The sequence below is a fragment of the Mycteria americana genome, chromosome 8, assembly GCF_035582795.1.
Source record: "Mycteria americana isolate JAX WOST 10 ecotype Jacksonville Zoo and Gardens chromosome 8, USCA_MyAme_1.0, whole genome shotgun sequence".
Lineage (NCBI taxonomy): Eukaryota > Metazoa > Chordata > Aves > Ciconiiformes > Ciconiidae > Mycteria > Mycteria americana.
The window spans coordinates 29,836,973-29,855,359 of record NC_134372.1 but is presented as its reverse complement, the minus strand read 5'-3'; the positions used below and the strand labels follow the sequence as shown (position 1 = coordinate 29,855,359).

Sequence of the window (18,387 nt, the reverse complement as noted above, 5' to 3'; positions counted from 1 at the left end):
TAAAAGGTTATTTATCAGAGAACTATGCCTCATGAAAATACATTAAAACAAAGCATAAATTACTTTCTAAAGCCAATACACATCGTAAGCATTTCTTTTATTTGTTGTAATATAAAGAAGCATACATCATTCAGTTCTTTTAAGTACAACTCAAATTGTACACTAACAAAAAAGATCAATTCAGACACCCATGAACATGTCACAACAGGATTCATTACATTTTGCTCTGCTGATATTGCACTTGGAATGGTTTTGAAGTAAGGCACAGTAAAAACAAAGTAATTTAGTGCTTCTACAGCAGATGTCTTTTTTTAAACACATGCTACATGACGTAAAAGTACTTCTTCTAGCTTATGTATATACACACACAGGGAAAAAGAAAAAAAGCATGCACTAGAGGATTTAGATTTCAACATATCTTGTTGTTTCATAATATACAAATAAAGTAGTTTAAAGATGTAAACAAATTGCATGCACATAAACTAGAGCAAAATCTTTAATACAGTATCCGAAAGCTATTATGCTTAAATAAAAAAATATAACTTATTAGTACTCAGGTTTATGTGCCATTTTTGTCCTGTAGAGATTAAAAGTTTGGGGCTGGGAGCAGGGAGTTATAGGTGGGCAGGGAGGATTTTCCTGGTTTTGCCATTGTTTTTATTTTTTGCTTTACGTGTTGGCAGCAGTACATTGGTAAGACAAATATGGCTTTTGCAAAACAATGTATAATGAAAACATGAGAAAGCACAATTGCATTTGGGGTCTAGTATCCTGGTATTTTCCAGTCAAGAACAAAACAAAACAAAACAAATCAATATGATCTACACTTTGAACGGGGAAAGCTATGCATTCCAAAAGACCTTTCTAAAGACATTTAAACTCTACAAAAACCAGACACTTTGTCAAGTGTAAACTTTTAAAAACTAAGCACAGAAGAATCCGAATGACTCAAGCTTCGCTTTCCACTTCAAATGCTACTGAACAGGTTTCTCCCATGGCTGTGATAGCTGAAGTGCTATTAGATTGTCTTCAGAATTAACTAGATGCCAGGAGCGGGTTTGCTTATTTTTAAACAAGTACATTAGAAATTAAGTAAATTAACTGCATAATTTTTGGTTTCACTTTATCTTTGGCATAGGATATGCCATTTTTCAAATTAAATACAGGACATGTACCACTCTACATTCCAACATATTATGCTGAAAAGGCACATTTGCTGCTGCCTGGGTGGCAAGGGAAGACTTCTTATTTTGCAAAAGGCACGGTGTTTAGTGCGACATTCTTTCCCCATCCCCCAAAGAGTGTTTAGTTAGACCAGGTACAGTTCTACATAGCAGCTTCCCAGGAGCTGTCCATTTTTCTCAGCCACTGCTTTCTTAGCTAGATCCAGGCTTGGAAAAGTCACCAATGCCTCTCCACTGGGCTGGCCACTAAAGTTGTAAAGCATGAGGATGGAATCTGCGTGGAGCTGCAATGGTACAAGAAGACAAAAGAAAGAAAAACTGTGAAGACCAGAGACCACACCTGGAAATGCAGTTTTTAATGCTGTGCATCTGGTTTACTCCACTCCTGCATCTGTGGCAAAAAGATTCTGGATGTTAGAATAGGAAGGAGGAGAAGGGACCAAAGATTAAAAGTTTGGCTTGGAGAACAGCAGCAGCTCTTATTCTGCTGTTGTGCTGAACAGAATGATGTAGACATAATTCCATGCAAAGATTTTGCTAGAGACATAATTCAGATTAAAGGTTGACAAGAAAAGAAAGACTTACTTGTTAATAAACAGTAAATGGAGCAAGAAAGTCCAGGCATTCAGTGAATAATTCTTGTACAATGTGGACTACTGGCTGAGTAACAAAGGCTATAAGGCACATGAATACTCACACACAAAGTTTAAAAAAAAAAAAAAAAAAGAGCTGTATGTGAGTTCTGTGTTGGGAGGATGAGCTGAACTTAACACAGGTATACAGTGCAAGACAGATTGTTTGGTAAAACAACTGAATTAAAAGAAACCTTTATTGTAATTTTAACAAGGCTAAGAAAACAGCAGGATCGCAAATGAGATTTAGTCAGTGGAATTTATTTACTTTGGAGTGCATTTGCCCTCGTGAATTCTTAAAAGGCAGTTTCAAAATGCTGAGTTTAAAGCAGACATCTCTGTCTGCCCTATGGTACCCCAGCCATTTCTCACAACATGCTGGAAGTCCTTTCAAGCTAAGTTCAGAAGCCCTATTTGTTGGATCAAAAGCTCAGCATACAAGATTAGTTTGTTGGAGAAATCAGTGCCAGACAAAACATATGGTCTATGCTGGAAAACCAACCAGTTTTATGAGTATTAACCCAATTCAAGTTAAATTCACATGACATATGTCCTCGTGATTTTATAAAAAGTTAAAATATTTTAAGAGTTTCACTTTTTGTAGAATTTGTGTGTGCCTGGTATACTGCAAGAAATATCAGACTTCTCAGTTATTACCAGAAGCAGTTTCTGATCAGCTTTACATTCAAACATATGAAAATAAAGCTAGTACATGCCAGAGCTTTACTCACCCAAACACTTATAGCAGGCAGTAAAAGTATTCTTAAATTATAAGCAACAGTACACTTTAGAAACCAAAAGCATGTATAAGACAGACAGTACAGACTTCATATCATTTCTTCTCACAGAACTAGAGTTAGTCAAGAAATAGCATGCAGAAAGAAATTCAAAAGACTGAAGCCCAGTTCAAGTTTGGAAGTAATCTTGGTTTATTTCAGAATAACACTATGCTCAAAGAGAAAGTTGTGCACAGTTTGGGTTGAGCTGCAAATCTGAGCTAAAAGATGGTTTGCTCTAAACCAGCTCTTTGCTGTTAATCCTTATGGGATCAAGTAATTTAGCACATCAGTCCTGGATGTAAGTTTAATATTGCAGTTCAGTCAGCTGAAAACATATATGGAAACACAGTTAGACCTCTGAGCACAGAGGAGAGCTTTAAAAAGTAGTTTAAATAGCAGCCTTGGTGTAATACCAGGGTAAGGATCTGGAAATTCATGTTATAAGAGTTTCATAGAAAGTTAGCAGAGACGTCTACACATTCCGCAAGCAACATAAAAGGGTTAAATAAAAGCCTTCAGTTTCATTTTAAGATACACTAGTTTTAGGTTCTTATTTATATAGATATATAGATAGAAACAGATTTTCTTTACATACATATATTTTTTAAAATATAGATTCAAATCAGTACAATTTTTTTTTTCTGGATGTTTTGTTCTAAGAAGAGTGGTATCTATATGATACTACTTTGAATTGCTTAGAATTCCGGATGACCTACTCCATGAATTATTTTCTAGTCAAAGACTGTTTCCATCTCATACATAGTAGAACCCTATTGCTGAACTTGTTTTCCAGTTAATCTGGGTAAAACAAGAGAGCCAAACAGATTGTCCAAGGTCACAAAAGGTCACACATGGAAATGTTCAGAATAATAATGGGTGTTCTTCTATACAGCCTCTAATCTATCTTATCCTTAGCAGATCTAAAAGTATCATGAGAAACCAACTAATTTGAAAACTGAGTTGATAGTGATTATATGAGGGTAGCTCTTTCTATGAAGGTGCTTCTATCAAGGCACAATATTTGCCATTTTTTGTATTGAAAGTTTTGTGTGGGTTTTTTTAAGGAGAAAAAAACCATAGTAACTAATCAGTAGCCTTTTGAATGGAATACAATAATATGGGGAAGTCATAAACTCCACATAGGTCACCACAAAATTTCTTTAAGAATTATGCGTTAGTGCCAAAAATGTGGGCAAGTTTACCTTTAGCAAATTTAGTTAGTTGCATTAGAAAGCCACTATACCAAAGAAAACTCGTCTAAAAGAAAAAAAAAAAGTAATAGTTCACACTGCATTAGGGAGATCAAGAAACAGAGAAATTATCTCTAGACCGCTATGTGATACAGGAAAGAGAAAACTAGAGATTTGGGGTTGTTTTTTTTTTTCCCCATATACATTTGTGTGCACTTTGTATCCATATCAAGAAAAAAAAATCATCTTCTACTGCTATGCTAAAAATAAAATATTGGACTGAAACCTTCACAGGAGAAACAAACACTAATAAACCCTACTGGAAGTTTAACACACCATCAGAGCAGAACCAGGCAATCACACTACCTCCACCACTGCTATCCCATCAACTACAGATCACAATTGGCCTATTTCTTTAGGTTAGTTGATTTTTTAATAGGACAAAAGCAGAAAGGTTAAAGCAAGGATCCCAACGCAAGCTAAGAAGGGGAAAAGGCCATAAGCGAAAAACTCTGTATCACCAAGCCCTTCTTTCCCTTCCCATTCACCACTGGAGACCCAGTTTCTGCCAGTCGCAGCTTACCTTCTTCAGAAGTTACAAAGAGTTACAAACAGACCCACTCTTTCGGTGCTTGTAACACACTCCTTGCTTGATCGCTCAGCTGAATAAGGCCATTGTAGTCATCAGGTGCATACTACAGTACAAGTGTGATATATGATAATCAGCAAGAGAGGAACAGTTCTGGTACAGCAAGCCACACAGACGATCATTTGCAACCATAATTAAGAGCATCAACTAATAACTGGCAGGAGACAGTGAATTTGACAGATACTATTTTTATGCAAGATAAAAAAAAGAAATACATCAACTGAATTACCGGTCGTAGAAATAGATTTAAAGTAAACGCATGTGGGGAATATTCTAAACTCAGTATCCAAACTGTTCCTTATCAAGGAAGGGAAATAGTTTAGACCATGAAGTGCTCCTTTTTTCCTTCTACTCATGAGATGGCAGCATCAGATAACAAAACTCTTAAGTTTGCATAATCATGCTTCCAGTAATGCCTCTCACTGGGACAGATGAGCATCTTCCAGCATGCATAATGAAGTGGGGGATTAGAAGAAGCATACAGATCTCATTTAGGTCTTTTATGGAATCATGGAAATAAACTGCAGCTTCTCCAGGGTTGAGTGATAAGCACTTCAGCTGCCTATACTAGACTTACACAGACTACACCAGTGTAGTTAAAGAAAAACTATGTCCCAGCATGAATGCACTTAGAAGATAAAATAGCATTTATACTAGTATAGTATATTTCCATATAGGAAAAAGAAATAAACTCTACACTGTAACTGCATCATGATAGGTTTGTAGTAGAAGAATATTAAAACAAAACTAGTGACTGTACAGTAGAGTCACACCAATAAATTAAAACAAAAAAACCCCACATGTGGAGCAGATCTAAGAAATATTTGAGATCCTGAATCTGAACAGTAATCATGCATACTATTGGAGGGCCTCGTACAAATATGAAATCTATAGCCAGTAAATAGATCTTGGGGAATATGAAACACTGTTTTGTATCTATCTCATAATCTTTCCAAAATTACATATCCTGGAAAGGGACTGAGCATACTTGCACATGCTACAGAGACTACTGGAGTGGCTCCTGTAATCCAAAAGACAAAATGTTTAGCATAAGCCAAGTTATAGAATAGCCTTTCAGTGGCAAGAAGAGTTTCCTGTCTCCCTCAAAATGGCTGTTTTGCACTAACATTTTAGAGGATTGCCAAATGCACACAATGTAGACATACTATGCTGCCTTCCTTTGATATTCCTATAATACAAAGAGTCTCCTGCCAGCTTAGGGAGAAAAAGGTATTATATTTGGGCATACGGGACACATTGTATCCATCCAAAGTGAAGTTAAAAAGAAGAAAAAAAAAAAAAAACAACAACCAAAAACCACAGTATACACCTTCCACAGAGAACGATAACCAAGAGCCCAGAAAATGTAAAAGAAAAGAACCTCCCAGAATTTTTACTACTGAATTCTAGCCACCTTCACATCTAGACCCATGCCATTAAGTAAAAGACAAATATAAGAAGTATTTTCTAGATAGTTCCTGCCAGGGCAACCAGACCGTGCAAATATTAGATTTATCAGTTCCCAGACCTGCCCTTGAAACAAATCTACAAAATGTAAGTTTACTCGTTGGAAGGAATGTCTCAAGATAGTACATACTTTAGATTATCAGTAGATGTACAGTAGGTAAAGGTCTATAGTCTCTTTTGAGGGACAGTGTTTAAGAGGTTTCACTTGAAATGCATAAACAATGAGGAAAACATGAAAGTGGGAAAACTACCCTGCACAGAAATGTCAAAGTTGTCAGAGCTCAGGCCTACGCTGAGAGAGAGATCAAAATACCTAGCAATAGAAGCAACTTCTAATCACAAGAAAGATAGGTAAGAGACTGCAGTTAATTAAAACAGAAGTTGTGCAACAGTAAATTCTTCAAACTTACAGATTTCAAAAAGTAGTACTGCAAAGCAAGCTAGGAAATAAAGTGGGGGAATTCTTATTCCCTGTGAATGAAATGGAAACTACCCTAACTTGCTTGAGGAAGTACATGATCATGAATACTTCTGATTCTGTCTGCATTTCAGAAACTCATAATGAAAACATCCAATCACGCAGGATAAACAGTGTAAAGCCAAGGGTGGACCTATGAACTCATTGTTCAAAATGGAAATACAGTTTTGCTAGCTTCACCTGCAAAGCAGTAGGCCAAATTCTGCTTCCATTTAGATTTGAAAAATACCACCTAGTGATTTAACCCCCCAGTATAACCAGTTGCAAGTTCACTGAACTAGATTCTAGCAGTTTGTTTCCTGTATAAATGCTATTGAGATCTGAGACAGTATGACAATACAGAGACAATATGAAACTTCACATTATATTTTCAAATCCTACCCTTAACACACAAGTAACTGTTAAGAAGTTACCAAATACTGCAAATGTTGCCCTTAAATTTAAGAGAAACAAAATTAAAAGCAGACCTCACTGTTAGTGCCTTCACTACCCTCCTCTTATTCCACTATCATCTCATTACCACCTTCCTTGCTTCTCTGAACAGAAACACAGCCCCTTTCCTCAGAGCTGCTGCTTTCTTCCCTCCTTCCTTTGAGCTCATAGCTCCTGGGGGGGGGTTGGACTTCCCTTCCAACCTAAAAGATTCTGTGATTCTCTCTCACCCAGGGGTTTCCACTTACCCTCAGTACGTCAACAGTAACATTAAAATATAGTGGTCTACTGGAAGGATGCAGTAGCAAATCTTGCTTTTTAAGCCATTACTTAATCTATGAAATACAATCTCTATCAAAGTTTTCCTTCGTTTCATGCTCTTAAATTGGATACTCTCACATGCTCATAGATGATGAACAGGGAAAACCTATTTCCTAGAATGACTGAAGGAGAATGCAGAAATAAATTCAGACAATAAAGCAATTTCTCTTTCCGTCTTGAAGTAGCCATCGAGAAGCCTCGCTTAGTCTAGTAAGGAAGATTGCACAGAATACCATTGTTAAATTAAGAACTCCATTAGAGAAGTCAGCCTCAGAGTTAAGGACATCAAGATATGGTTCTCAGCATACGCTCTGGTGCTATACTGACTTCTTCCAGTGATCAGAGATGGGAGCAAGGATCAAGAAAGATGGAAACTAAATATAGAAACTAGGTATGGGATGAGGTTTGCATTTAGAACTTAACCTAGGAGAAGGAACCAAAAGAGAACCTATGCAAGTGGTTACTAAATAAGATTCTGGGATCAACGATTAGCTCTACAGAAGGCTGCAAGATGGCAGGAAGAATATGCGCACATACTGGGGAAAAAAACTGCAGCTGACTGGAACAGAGATTACACTGCAGAGTGAAGAATGGTGTTTCCTGTTCCCTACATTCTTCTTGTTATCTCCCCTGTGACAGCGGGGATTTTTTTAGTTTAAGACACATCTATTAATAATGGCAAAATGATGTTTTCTGAAGGACATATTGCTTCTTTACAGAATCAGTGGTTTACCTTACAATCGCAAGGTAAATACCTTTCCAGGTATTAACAATTGAAATGGCAGAGATATTTAAACTCATGTATATTAAAAAACACTTATTATAATATTAAATAACATAGTACAATAGACTATATAATAATAATGTGACAGATGTATACTAAATAACACTAACTCCTCTCTCCTAAAGGAGATTACCATTTCTGACCAACAATTACCTCCAGTATGGTACATCTCCCAGGCAGACTATCTGCTATGCTTACTGCAGTGCAAAACTTAAGATGATAGGAATCAGTCAGGTTAATAAAGAAGTAGTGTACTACACACTCTCCTTGTACATGTTTGTTGGTTTGGGGTTTTTTTCCAAGCTATTTTATTTCTTTCAGGAATACCTTCTACATTGAGAAGAATATAGGACTGTTCTTGTCCCCTCCCAGACTGTGCACAGATTTAACCACGTCACTAACCAGTGAGACATTGATTTCCATTTCATTTTTGCAGTTCCTACAGTGGACATTCAAAGTCAGTCTAAAACAGCATATGCAAAGCAATCTACGGAAAAAAATCCATTGCTAAAAACAAAATTAAAATTGGAAAGTATACTTAGACATGCCCCAACTGGGAAAAAAAACCAAGGGAAAATGAAAGCTAAAAATAGTTTCCACCTGGAAAGGAAAACATCATAGCCAAAATGGTCTCTTCAGGATTGCAGCTGCAATTCTAGCCTAAACTACCGATAAACTATCTCACAGAACAGTTCCCAAAGGGAAGAAATCCATCTCTCAGACTTCGGAAAAAAGTTTAGATACAGTAAGTCTGGAACGTAGAATCTGATTTAATGACTACTAGGTAACTAACCTTTGGCACAAGAGTCAAGAGAAATACCCGAAACTGGCTTTGCCACTGAAGTATATCAATTGTACCTTAAGAGTGCAGATACAAGCACTGGCAACCACCTGAATGCTCTGTGGAACAGATACTACCTGAATGTTTTGTGGAACAGATAGTGAAATATGTAATGCCAGTTCCCAAAAATACAGCATGAAGATAGTGCCACTTAAGTCTCTTGCTTCAAGCATGGGAGGCAACAGACAGAAAGAGTAACCACTGATTTACTAGACCCAATCTCACAGATGCTTTCTCCATACAGGCAACATTTCCAGGTGGAAGATAAATTTAGGAATAAAGCAAAACAAACAGCATACTCTATTCCAAGTGCATGGGGTGAGAATATAATAATGTCTATATTGCCAGATGACTTCAAATACCAGTAAGTGGGAATTCTTCCTCTACCACATCCTCCTTTCCCTTCCCTAGTCAGAAGGTGCTATGCCTAGAATTGGCACACAGACGATGGGGTATCCCTCTCGGACTACAAAGCATCAGATTTCAAAAGGAACCCATAGGAAATAGAGAATACTTCTTTGTTCAAGCATGCATTTCAGAGAAAAAAACCTAATCCCTAAAAAATCAGTAACAATGAAGCCTGCTGTCCTGATACAAGAGAGAAATGTTGTTAATGCCTTTGGAATTTAGCCATCCATCCACTTCCCTTCGCTTCCTTATTACTGTTTTAAGAACAAGCCACCCTCCTATCCCGCCAACAATGAGCCTCGAATTCTGGGTCTCTGAAGACCTGGAGGATTAATATGCTGCACAAGCTCTTTTTAGCTACAGATAAAAGGCACCTAAGCCCAGTACAGGTTTAAAGAATAGTATTTATTTTAAGCTTCTCCTACATAAAAACATTTACACAAAGAAGTCCCTACATTTCCATGCTAGCCTTTTTCAGCAAATTCAAGAAGCTTTAAATAAAGCTCAGATGGTAACCATGGCCCCTAAATCTTAGTCTTCTCCTAGTTTATTTTTTTACTAGTCCTGAATTAAACATACACCTAAATAGCAAGTCTGCTTTCTAAGAACTAATCCACACGGTCTTTTTCAGGCAGACACGGAGTTCACTTTACATTCATGCCAACCTCCAAGAAACTGGGCAATTACTACTAAATGCAAGCTGAATCCTAGCTGAGACAACAGTTGTGAACTAGCTTTTGGTGGGCTGAGACCATGGGCACAGTTAAATTGCATCTACTGATACATAAATCTAACAGTTCTTGTCAGAATACCAACTGTGTCAGTGTTAGCAATAAACCTGCATTCTCATAAGAAATAAAAAAAAAAGTCATTATTTGGAGTCTATAAATATTTCTTATTGATTCATTTAGTAGCTAAAGAGTAAAACCCATAGAGGATTTAGCCACTAAAAGAAAAAGACTTTTTAGTGAAAAATTTTGTTCTGATATGCACAAACAACTTCAGGTAAATCGATCACACAACTACTACACCTGTTTCTTCCTTATTTACTTGATTTCTCTCACTGCTTCTACAACTGTACAGAGTGATGGCCTAAAGTAACACTGGAAAGTCTGTTGCATGTAATTACTATTTTTGCACCACTTCTTCCTCAAATTTTTCCCCATAGGATCTGAAATACAAATTATTTTTCTTAATTCTAGAAGGGTCTCTTCACAATCACATATTTTTCAAATTATAAGGGAAGTTTCCTGTAAACATCCATAGATCCCTTACTTCAACATAATGCCTAAAGACCAGGATCTGCTGAGCAGCTGGTGTTTTAGCACCTGTCAGAGCAACTACTGTCATCCCACTGTCCTGTCTGAATTGTACGGTGGGGTTGGTTTTTGTTGTGGTTTTGGTTGTTGTTGCTTTTTTAAGTATCCTTTAGCTATGTATCCATAGTCAAATCAATAGCCCTGTTGCATTACAGTACAACTAAAATGCAGTTTAACATGACTTACTGAATCAGAGAGTACTAATATTAGCTCCTTCAAAGATTACAGTACACTACAATATTATACAGAAAGGTGATGGGGAAAATTACCATCTCCAAGATTTACTATTAAAATTCCTCACAGGTTTTTCAAGATTGCTTAATGCAAGATACATTAAACACATGCAAGTTGGAAGGAATTTTCAACAACAGAAAACAAGAAAGCAGAACTACAAGAAGAAATCAAGCTGCTGAACCACTAAATGAGAGGCTAGTGCTGATAAAATTAACTGAAAATTAAAATGCTGATCTGCAGATTTTTACATTATTTCTTATTAGAAGCATGTACTGATGTTGAGACCAGCTTGTTAAAGCCCATAATAAGCAAAGTCTATCTCTTAAGAGGCAGGTCTGGTATGAAAGGTGCTTTCACTTAAGTAGCAACATATACATACATGCAATATACAGAGCCCATGAAGACTGAAGGAAGAAAACAGAAGAGAATAAAGCAAGAACTAAAACTTAAAGCCTGTTCCTTTCAGACAAGGACAAAAATCACCCCTCAATCTCAGCATCTCCGATCTGGTTCCCAGAATACCAACATTGAAGCCCACTGAATACCAACATCAATTAATTATACAGAGATTAAAACCATGCCCAAACCACTGACAATTATTAGGGGCTCACTTTATAAACGAGCAGAAGCATCGTGCAATAAATCCTTGGGCAGCAGCAGAAAATGAAAAAATAGTGTGAGGAGAGAGGAAAGGGGAGGAAAAAAGAAAAAAATATTAGTTATTGCTCCAGAGACATAATATTGTCCCAATACAGTGCACCACCTCTTTTTTCCCCTAAAGGAATGAGCGAGTATAAAACTAGCATTACCACATGCGGGATTCCAAGAACAATTCAAAATAATTCCTTGGCTCCTTTATAAGATATTGAACCCGATCTCATTTGGACAACATCTTCTAAAGAAATCAAAGAGGTGACCAATTTAATAACAGTAACTGATGATGACAGGAGGTTGCAGCAGAAGAATATAGTTTTCACCTTGTGGCAAAATTTCTATTCATTTGAAACATTTAATTGTGCAATACAAACACTATGAACTGCTCTCCAAATGCAGAAACAAAGAAAAGGGCAAATTCAGCACCAGACCAGATTCACTAAACTGAAGATTTAGTGGAAGACAGAGCTATCAGACATTGTCACTGACCTGTTCCATGCACAGACAGGTTCAGGTCACATTTTTCAACAGTGCACTTACACTTCTACCTGAATTTCAGTTTAGAAAATGGGCTTCCCCACTTAAGGTTTTAATATACCCACCATCCATCCACCAAAAACTCCAGTCAGTTGAAAAAAACAAAAGGTAAAATATGAATGGCTAAGCAACAGATGAATGATTACTACTGTTTGTCTGGAAATCATGAAAGCCACAAGTAATTGAATTTATTTTGAACTCTGGAAGTATCTGTTGAAGAAAAAGCCCTAAAATACAGTGACATTTAGTTTCTTTTTAATTTTTGTCAAAATTCATCACACTTTTATAAGGTAACCTTCAAATTTTTCCACTGAAAAACCAAGTATGCAAAACTACTTTCAAACGTAAGTGTAACATTCGAAAAGAAGCGACAACAGGTAGAGCAGTATCCTTCAAATACTCAAAACCTGGAACATATACATTTAAGCATCTGTTCTCCGTCTATATTCATTTACATAGCAGACATCTGGCTCTACAAATTAAAGCCCATTGTCCTTTAAGAATCTTAAAGAAAAAAAAAAGAAAAAAACCATGCCTGAATGTTTCATATTAACTGCCACTATGCATTAAAAAGAATCCATCTGCATCTTACCCTTTAGCAATATCACTGTTATCCAACTTACAGAATTTTGAAGGACAAACATACAAAAATTGTCATCTTTTCACACATATCACTTGAACAGTGGTTTGAGACCCACCAAGAGGATTTTAAGTCAGGGCTTCTGAGTAGCACCAAAAGGGCAGATTTGGTATTTGTGCAAGTGCTGTTATCCACAGAAGTTAAATACTCACCAGAATATACCATATTGAATTATCTTTCCTTTTAGCAAGCATGTGGTGACAAAACATGGATATAGATACAATATCCTCTGAGATGAAAGGCAGAAGACATGGAAAGACCCATTCCATGAATTCAAATAAGTGCTGCTGGAAAAAAAAGTTTGTATATGGTGCTTTTTTTTTTTTTTTTTTTTTTAAAGTGTTCCTCAAGAAGATAAGTTTCAATGTGTTTGCTCACTGAGAGAGCATTGAATCAGTACATACTGACTGAAGTTACCTATAGCACGTAGAATATTTGCTATCAGTACAAAATGGTTTGGAGAATACAGTTTTCCTTTAGGTCGCAATATAATGCAGTTTTAATGGAAAATGTTCCTGCCTGTAACCAAAATAATTAGTCCTTGAAAGGGTGTCTGACAGAGGCGTCTGGTCTCTCCTTTTGCAAGCAAGTCACCATGCCTAAGTCACAGCCTTTTGTACTGCAAATTTGCTCTCAGTAGACTTTAACACTTAAGTCTTGAAGGTCAAATACTGACCCTACCTAGGGCTCCCACCAAAAAGTGACCAGGACTGAAAGCTTTTGGCAGCTCTCACCTTCCTCTGGCAGCCCCTTCATAGCCCCACTCACACTGGGGCTCTGTGCTTTCTCCCTCTCCAAACTCAAACCCTAACCTTAGACACTAAATCACTGCTTTCAAATTAGGATATGTTTACTATATAAGAAATAAGGCAAATTTATATTACACTCGGTCTGCCAGTTAAATATACAACATTGAGCGGGCACACTGGTTCAGCAATTTCCAAAAGCACTCACTTGCTCACTTTGATCCCCACTGATCATTACTCGGAGGTCCAAATACAATATCAAGGAGAGGGACTGCATACTAACCTGGTACCCCTGGAAGAAACTGAGTATCTCCTTCATTCCTGTGTTATATGGCAAGCCCTGCATACGGACTAATGCTCCAGGCTGGGGCAGAATCGGAGTGTGGGTGGCAGTGGCAGCAGCGGCTACAGCCCCTGGAGGAGCTGCAATATACCCCACTGTGGTAGGGGATACTGGAGGACTGAAAGACAAAGAGGAGCAAAATTGTTATGAAAACTAATAACTGGTTTTAGTACTCAAGAGGCAAAGATGAAACTGAAAATTTAAATTTGAGAATAAGCCCAAAAACCACAGAAAGACAAGCTGCCCTGATGTGGACTGCTTTGTGGACTTTCTTCATTTCTCTTCAGCATCTGATAATTTATTTTTAGAGAAGGGAGGGAAAGGAAAATAGTTAACATCTGTAGTGAAGACATAAAGAGTGGCACTTGTTATTTCACAGGGAAGAGAAAAATAGTAGCTGCAGATTACTTGTTCTACGATCGTTAATAAACCATAAAGAAAAAAAGCAGGAGGGGAATCATAGTATGAAACACAGGCAAGGACCCAAATCTGGTACTGAGCCACAAAACAGTGAGTAAAGTAGCATCTCTGGTCAGCGCCCATCTAGCAATTTACCAGATACTCGGGCTAGTAAGTGTCACAAGCCTAGGAACTATCAATGAACAAGCTATTTCCCCATGGACCCAAGTACCACACTTCAGTGAGCCATGTTGATACCACCTGTGGGAAGGGAAAAGGTGGAGATCATCTGCTTTGCTTACACATGTAAAGTGTTCTTTGGTCTCACTGATATAAGAAATCAAACCTAGTACACCTGTGATGAGTCTTTCAGTATGGAAACAGTATCGTAAGTACAAGAACAAAATAAGGGATGAGGATAGAGGCATGTATTGACACAGCTTCTCGTTTGGCCAAGAAATAGAACCACCTTGATGACATTGCCCCCGTGCCAAAAACACTGTTAAATATTAGACCAATATTATCATGAGATTCAAACAGAACCTACAGAAAAGCCAGACTTCATTACAAGGCCATAGAGAATCAGTTAAAATGGCTACTGCCTCTGCTGATGAACATCAAGTTTCCAGGATTATCTACACCAGAAGTACAAATTTAAGAGCTGTTCACAGGTGACCACACAGTTGCCTGCTCCACTGAGATGAAATGTCAAGAGAAGCAGCTGAGTCTAGGGGTTACCTGGGATAGTAAGCTGTGTAATTCATATAAAGCTGAGCAGCCTGAGCTGGGTAGTAGGTAACAGTTGGAGGAGCAGCCGTGGAGACCTGAGGAGTCCTAGTGGTTGGCAAGAGGGCTTGTGGCTGGTAAAGCGCTGCCTCTGCTGGGATCACAGCTGCTGTTTGGAAAGCAGCATAAGCTGGTGGAGAAAGACCTAAAAACGAACCAGGACACAGCAACAAAAACCCAATCAGAATGGAGATCTCTGCTATAGGAAAAGAATTATTCATCCCAATGTGATTAATACCATCTGGGCATGATTAATGAACACTTGTGCAGAGACTGCTTCCTAGCCCCTCCCCTGGAGACCCCTGCTACATCACCATGAATGACAACTGGGACATTTGAAATGAGCAATTCCTAAGAGTTCACAACTCCTAGAGCTGAGCAGCCTTGTCCATATGCAAATGGAAAGTAGGGAACTTCAGAGTTATTCAAAGAAAGCATAAAGCCATGTGCATAGAGAAAGCAGGCGTGCACACCAACACACCCTCTGTTCTTTCTAACAGAAGTTGTACTCTGTGGGACAAAAGTACCATAATATTAGTTACACATGGGCATCCACAACTGCTGACCATGAGCCTTCATGTATAAGCCTCCTACAACTTCAAAAAGTATTTTTTGGATATAGTAAACGGAAGAAAGAAAACCTCACTAGAACACTAGTCTGATGCATTTTGATAAACAAATATCGGATTTGTATAGGAACATAAAGCTTGGCTTGGTGTGCAGTCAAACTGGTTTTAAATACTATATTCGGCAGCTTTTTACTATTTTGCAAATACACATCGGTATCTGCTTGGTGATTTGGTAGTGAGACTGATTAGAATGGTACAGTAAAGTTCCGTTATAGTTCCACAATAAGGTTCACTGTAATATTAAATAAAATAAAAATATAAAAATCCATCTAACTGGTCTGTTAGCATATCATCCCAGTGGGTGTTTTCCTTCAAAAATAAGCCCAAAGAGTACCTTCTCAATGCTCTAAGGCAAGATAGCAAGAGCACTCATTGGCAGCTAGAATACAGAATTTCTCCCCTTTTTAAAAATCCCTCTAATTCCAAGTAGGTTTCACTACAGACAAGTCTACTGCAGAGCTCAGAAAAACAGTACACCCATAAAAAGCAAAGTGTGCAACAATTTCACTGGCAAGGCCTTGCTGCCCTCTACTCACCACCGAAAATACAATAAAAATGCCTCTGATCAGTCCCATTATTGCCCAAAGGGAACAATTCCAATCTGAGCATGTATACAGATGGATGATTATCGATCACGGCAAAACCCAAGTCAAAAGGTGAAAGGCCACAAAGCTTCAGCACCTACCGCATATCAGCCTTTAGCAGCAGAGAGCAGAAGAATTGCAGACTTACATGGTAACTTACATGGCGGTGGGGATAAGCCACTACGATTTAAAGTGCCACCCATTAAAACAAAGTTCATCTCCTCTCCTGAACACTGGAATACTTCCACATAACGGTCCTTCATCATTTTTTTGTGACATTTTTGAGCCACCATAAAGGCTTTGTCAGCAGATTTCATTTGGATAAAAGCATCACCTGATGGTCGTCCCTGGGGGAGAGGGTAAATAATCATAAGTCAATCTGTTATTAAAACACCCGGAGCACAAGAAATGCAGAAAATACTAAGATCAAATGTCTACTGAAAGTCTGTATTGTTCTTCCTCATCTGGCACCAATGACTAATAACTCAATAATTATTTTTAGGAGCAGAAAGGTAAGACTCATGTAACCAGCACCCACTTAACACAACACTACTTCTGTCTTCTGCAGAAAGAAATAGAGAATAATTTAGCATGGAAACAAAGTTTGGAGGTCTCTAATCCAAACACTGTTCAAAGCAGGGCTACCTTTCAAGTTACATCAGGCCATTCATGGCCTTCTCCACTTGAATTCCAAGCATCTCCAAGGGTGGAGATTCCACAGCATCTCTGCGAACCTGTTCAGGTGCTTAAATAATTTCTCATTGTGATTTTTTTTTTCCCCCTTTTCACCCAATTGGAATTTTCCTTGATGCAGTTTATTAACATTGTGTCTTATTCTTTAGCTGTGAAGCTCTAGGAAGAGTTGGGCTTTGCCCTCCCTGTAACTACTTTTTAGATAATAGTACAACAGTATAAAGCTCCAGACATGCTTTAGTAAAGTCCATAGCTACATTCAAAATTGATTTCCAGGTCTGATTTTCTGCAACCTGACAGACATTGCTGTATATATAAAATATTAAAAACTTTCTTAACAAAAAAGCAGAACAAATATAGTAGATATCTCTCATTTGTTTTCTTTAATACCTAAATATTTCTGTGGCTAATAGTTTATTTTTAACACAAAACAACAAGGAAAAAATATCCCTATGATTATGTCATTAAAATATATCCAAAACATGATTTTTAATTATCAACTTCCTTTAAAGCCTGAGAAGTCTCTAATCAAGTTAGAAGTTTGGAAAACCTAATTTGTCCATAAATACCACTTGAACAACACAGCTACCATTAAGCAGAAACCCTGAAGCTGACAGAGCAGCTATGCTGTCTAACTTGAGACATTTCCATCTTGTGTATTTCCAGCACTTGACTGAAACACAAGGGACTATTTAAGGCATCCCCCAGGATAAAGCTATCATTAAAAGAACAAGCTTCATCCTCCCGTCTTATATAGAAAGAAAAACAAGTGTGTATGTAAGAGGGGAGGAGAAATGAGGAGAAGGAAGGAACGAAAAGACAGGCAAACAGAACATAGTATTTTCTCAAGGTCATAGAAGACCTGAAGCACAGCCAAGAACAGGTAAGCTACCCTGACTTCTAACCCTGTTTAATAAATGGAAAGTTAGCCTTCCCATACAAAATGCTGTTACCTGTTGATTAAGGACCATGTGAACTCCATGGGGCTTGATATCAGCTGTGGCGTCTCCCATAAATTCCAGGATGTCATCAATGCCAGCAGTGTAAGGAAGGCCTCTGAGCCGGACACAGTCACGTATGCTACCCGTGGCAATGGTATATGGTGGGGGTATGACAGGAATGATGGGAGTTGGGAGAGTGGGAATAAGAGGTGTTGACATATATCGATTAAGTACCTGTTGGCAGAAAAAGCACATTGATAGAGATTTACATGTCATCTGGTTGAGCACAAATCAATTCTCACAATACTATTTCACACATTTAAATAAGTCCACTTCCGACATCAGAGGAAAAAAAACCAAAACCAAACCTTCTTAAACCAAATTGCCACGGATAGTTTCCTGTTGGGCATTTGAAAGTTTCAAACTCAGAAGGGGAGAAAGGAAGTCTTACAAATTTAATTTGCTAGACCCTAATAACAGACCTTTCTAATCTCATTATTAAATGTTAAAAGCAGATTACAGTTCATTTTAGAATATCCCAAAAAGGAACATTTGAAAACCACATTTGTGCTAATAAACCAGTATTGTCACATACAGTTCTTACTTAAATTAGGGTAAATTAAAGACAGTCATTTTAAAAGAACTGAGACCTGAAATAACTAATAAGTAAAAACACTTGCTCTAATTCCTGCATAAAACCTGATCGGTTAAGTGAGG

The 18,387-nt window shown here is 37.7% G+C and overlaps 1 protein-coding gene across 2 annotated transcripts in view; it reads right to left on the bottom strand.

The window, feature by feature from the left end:
- Nucleotides 1-650: 650 nt before the first annotated feature.
- The window catches only part of ESRP2 (epithelial splicing regulatory protein 2), a 48,007-nt gene continuing 30,270 nt past the window's right edge, over nucleotides 651-18,387 (bottom strand). Inside the window, exons 12-17 of one of the 2 annotated variants that reach the window (XM_075509735.1) lie at nucleotides 17,683-17,904; nucleotides 16,185-16,383; nucleotides 14,776-14,968; nucleotides 13,579-13,756; nucleotides 4,369-4,480; nucleotides 1,366-1,468 (exon numbers count right to left, since the gene is read on the bottom strand). In XM_075509735.1, the coding sequence (XP_075365850.1) occupies nucleotides 4,391-4,480; nucleotides 13,579-13,756; nucleotides 14,776-14,968; nucleotides 16,185-16,383; nucleotides 17,683-17,904 (882 nt within the window). In that variant the 3' untranslated portion in view covers nucleotides 1,366-1,468; nucleotides 4,369-4,390. Of the gene's footprint in view, nucleotides 1,469-4,368; nucleotides 4,481-13,578; nucleotides 13,757-14,775; nucleotides 14,969-16,184; nucleotides 16,384-17,682; nucleotides 17,905-18,387 lie in introns of both variants that reach the window. The other variant, XM_075509736.1, reaches the window with a different exon arrangement.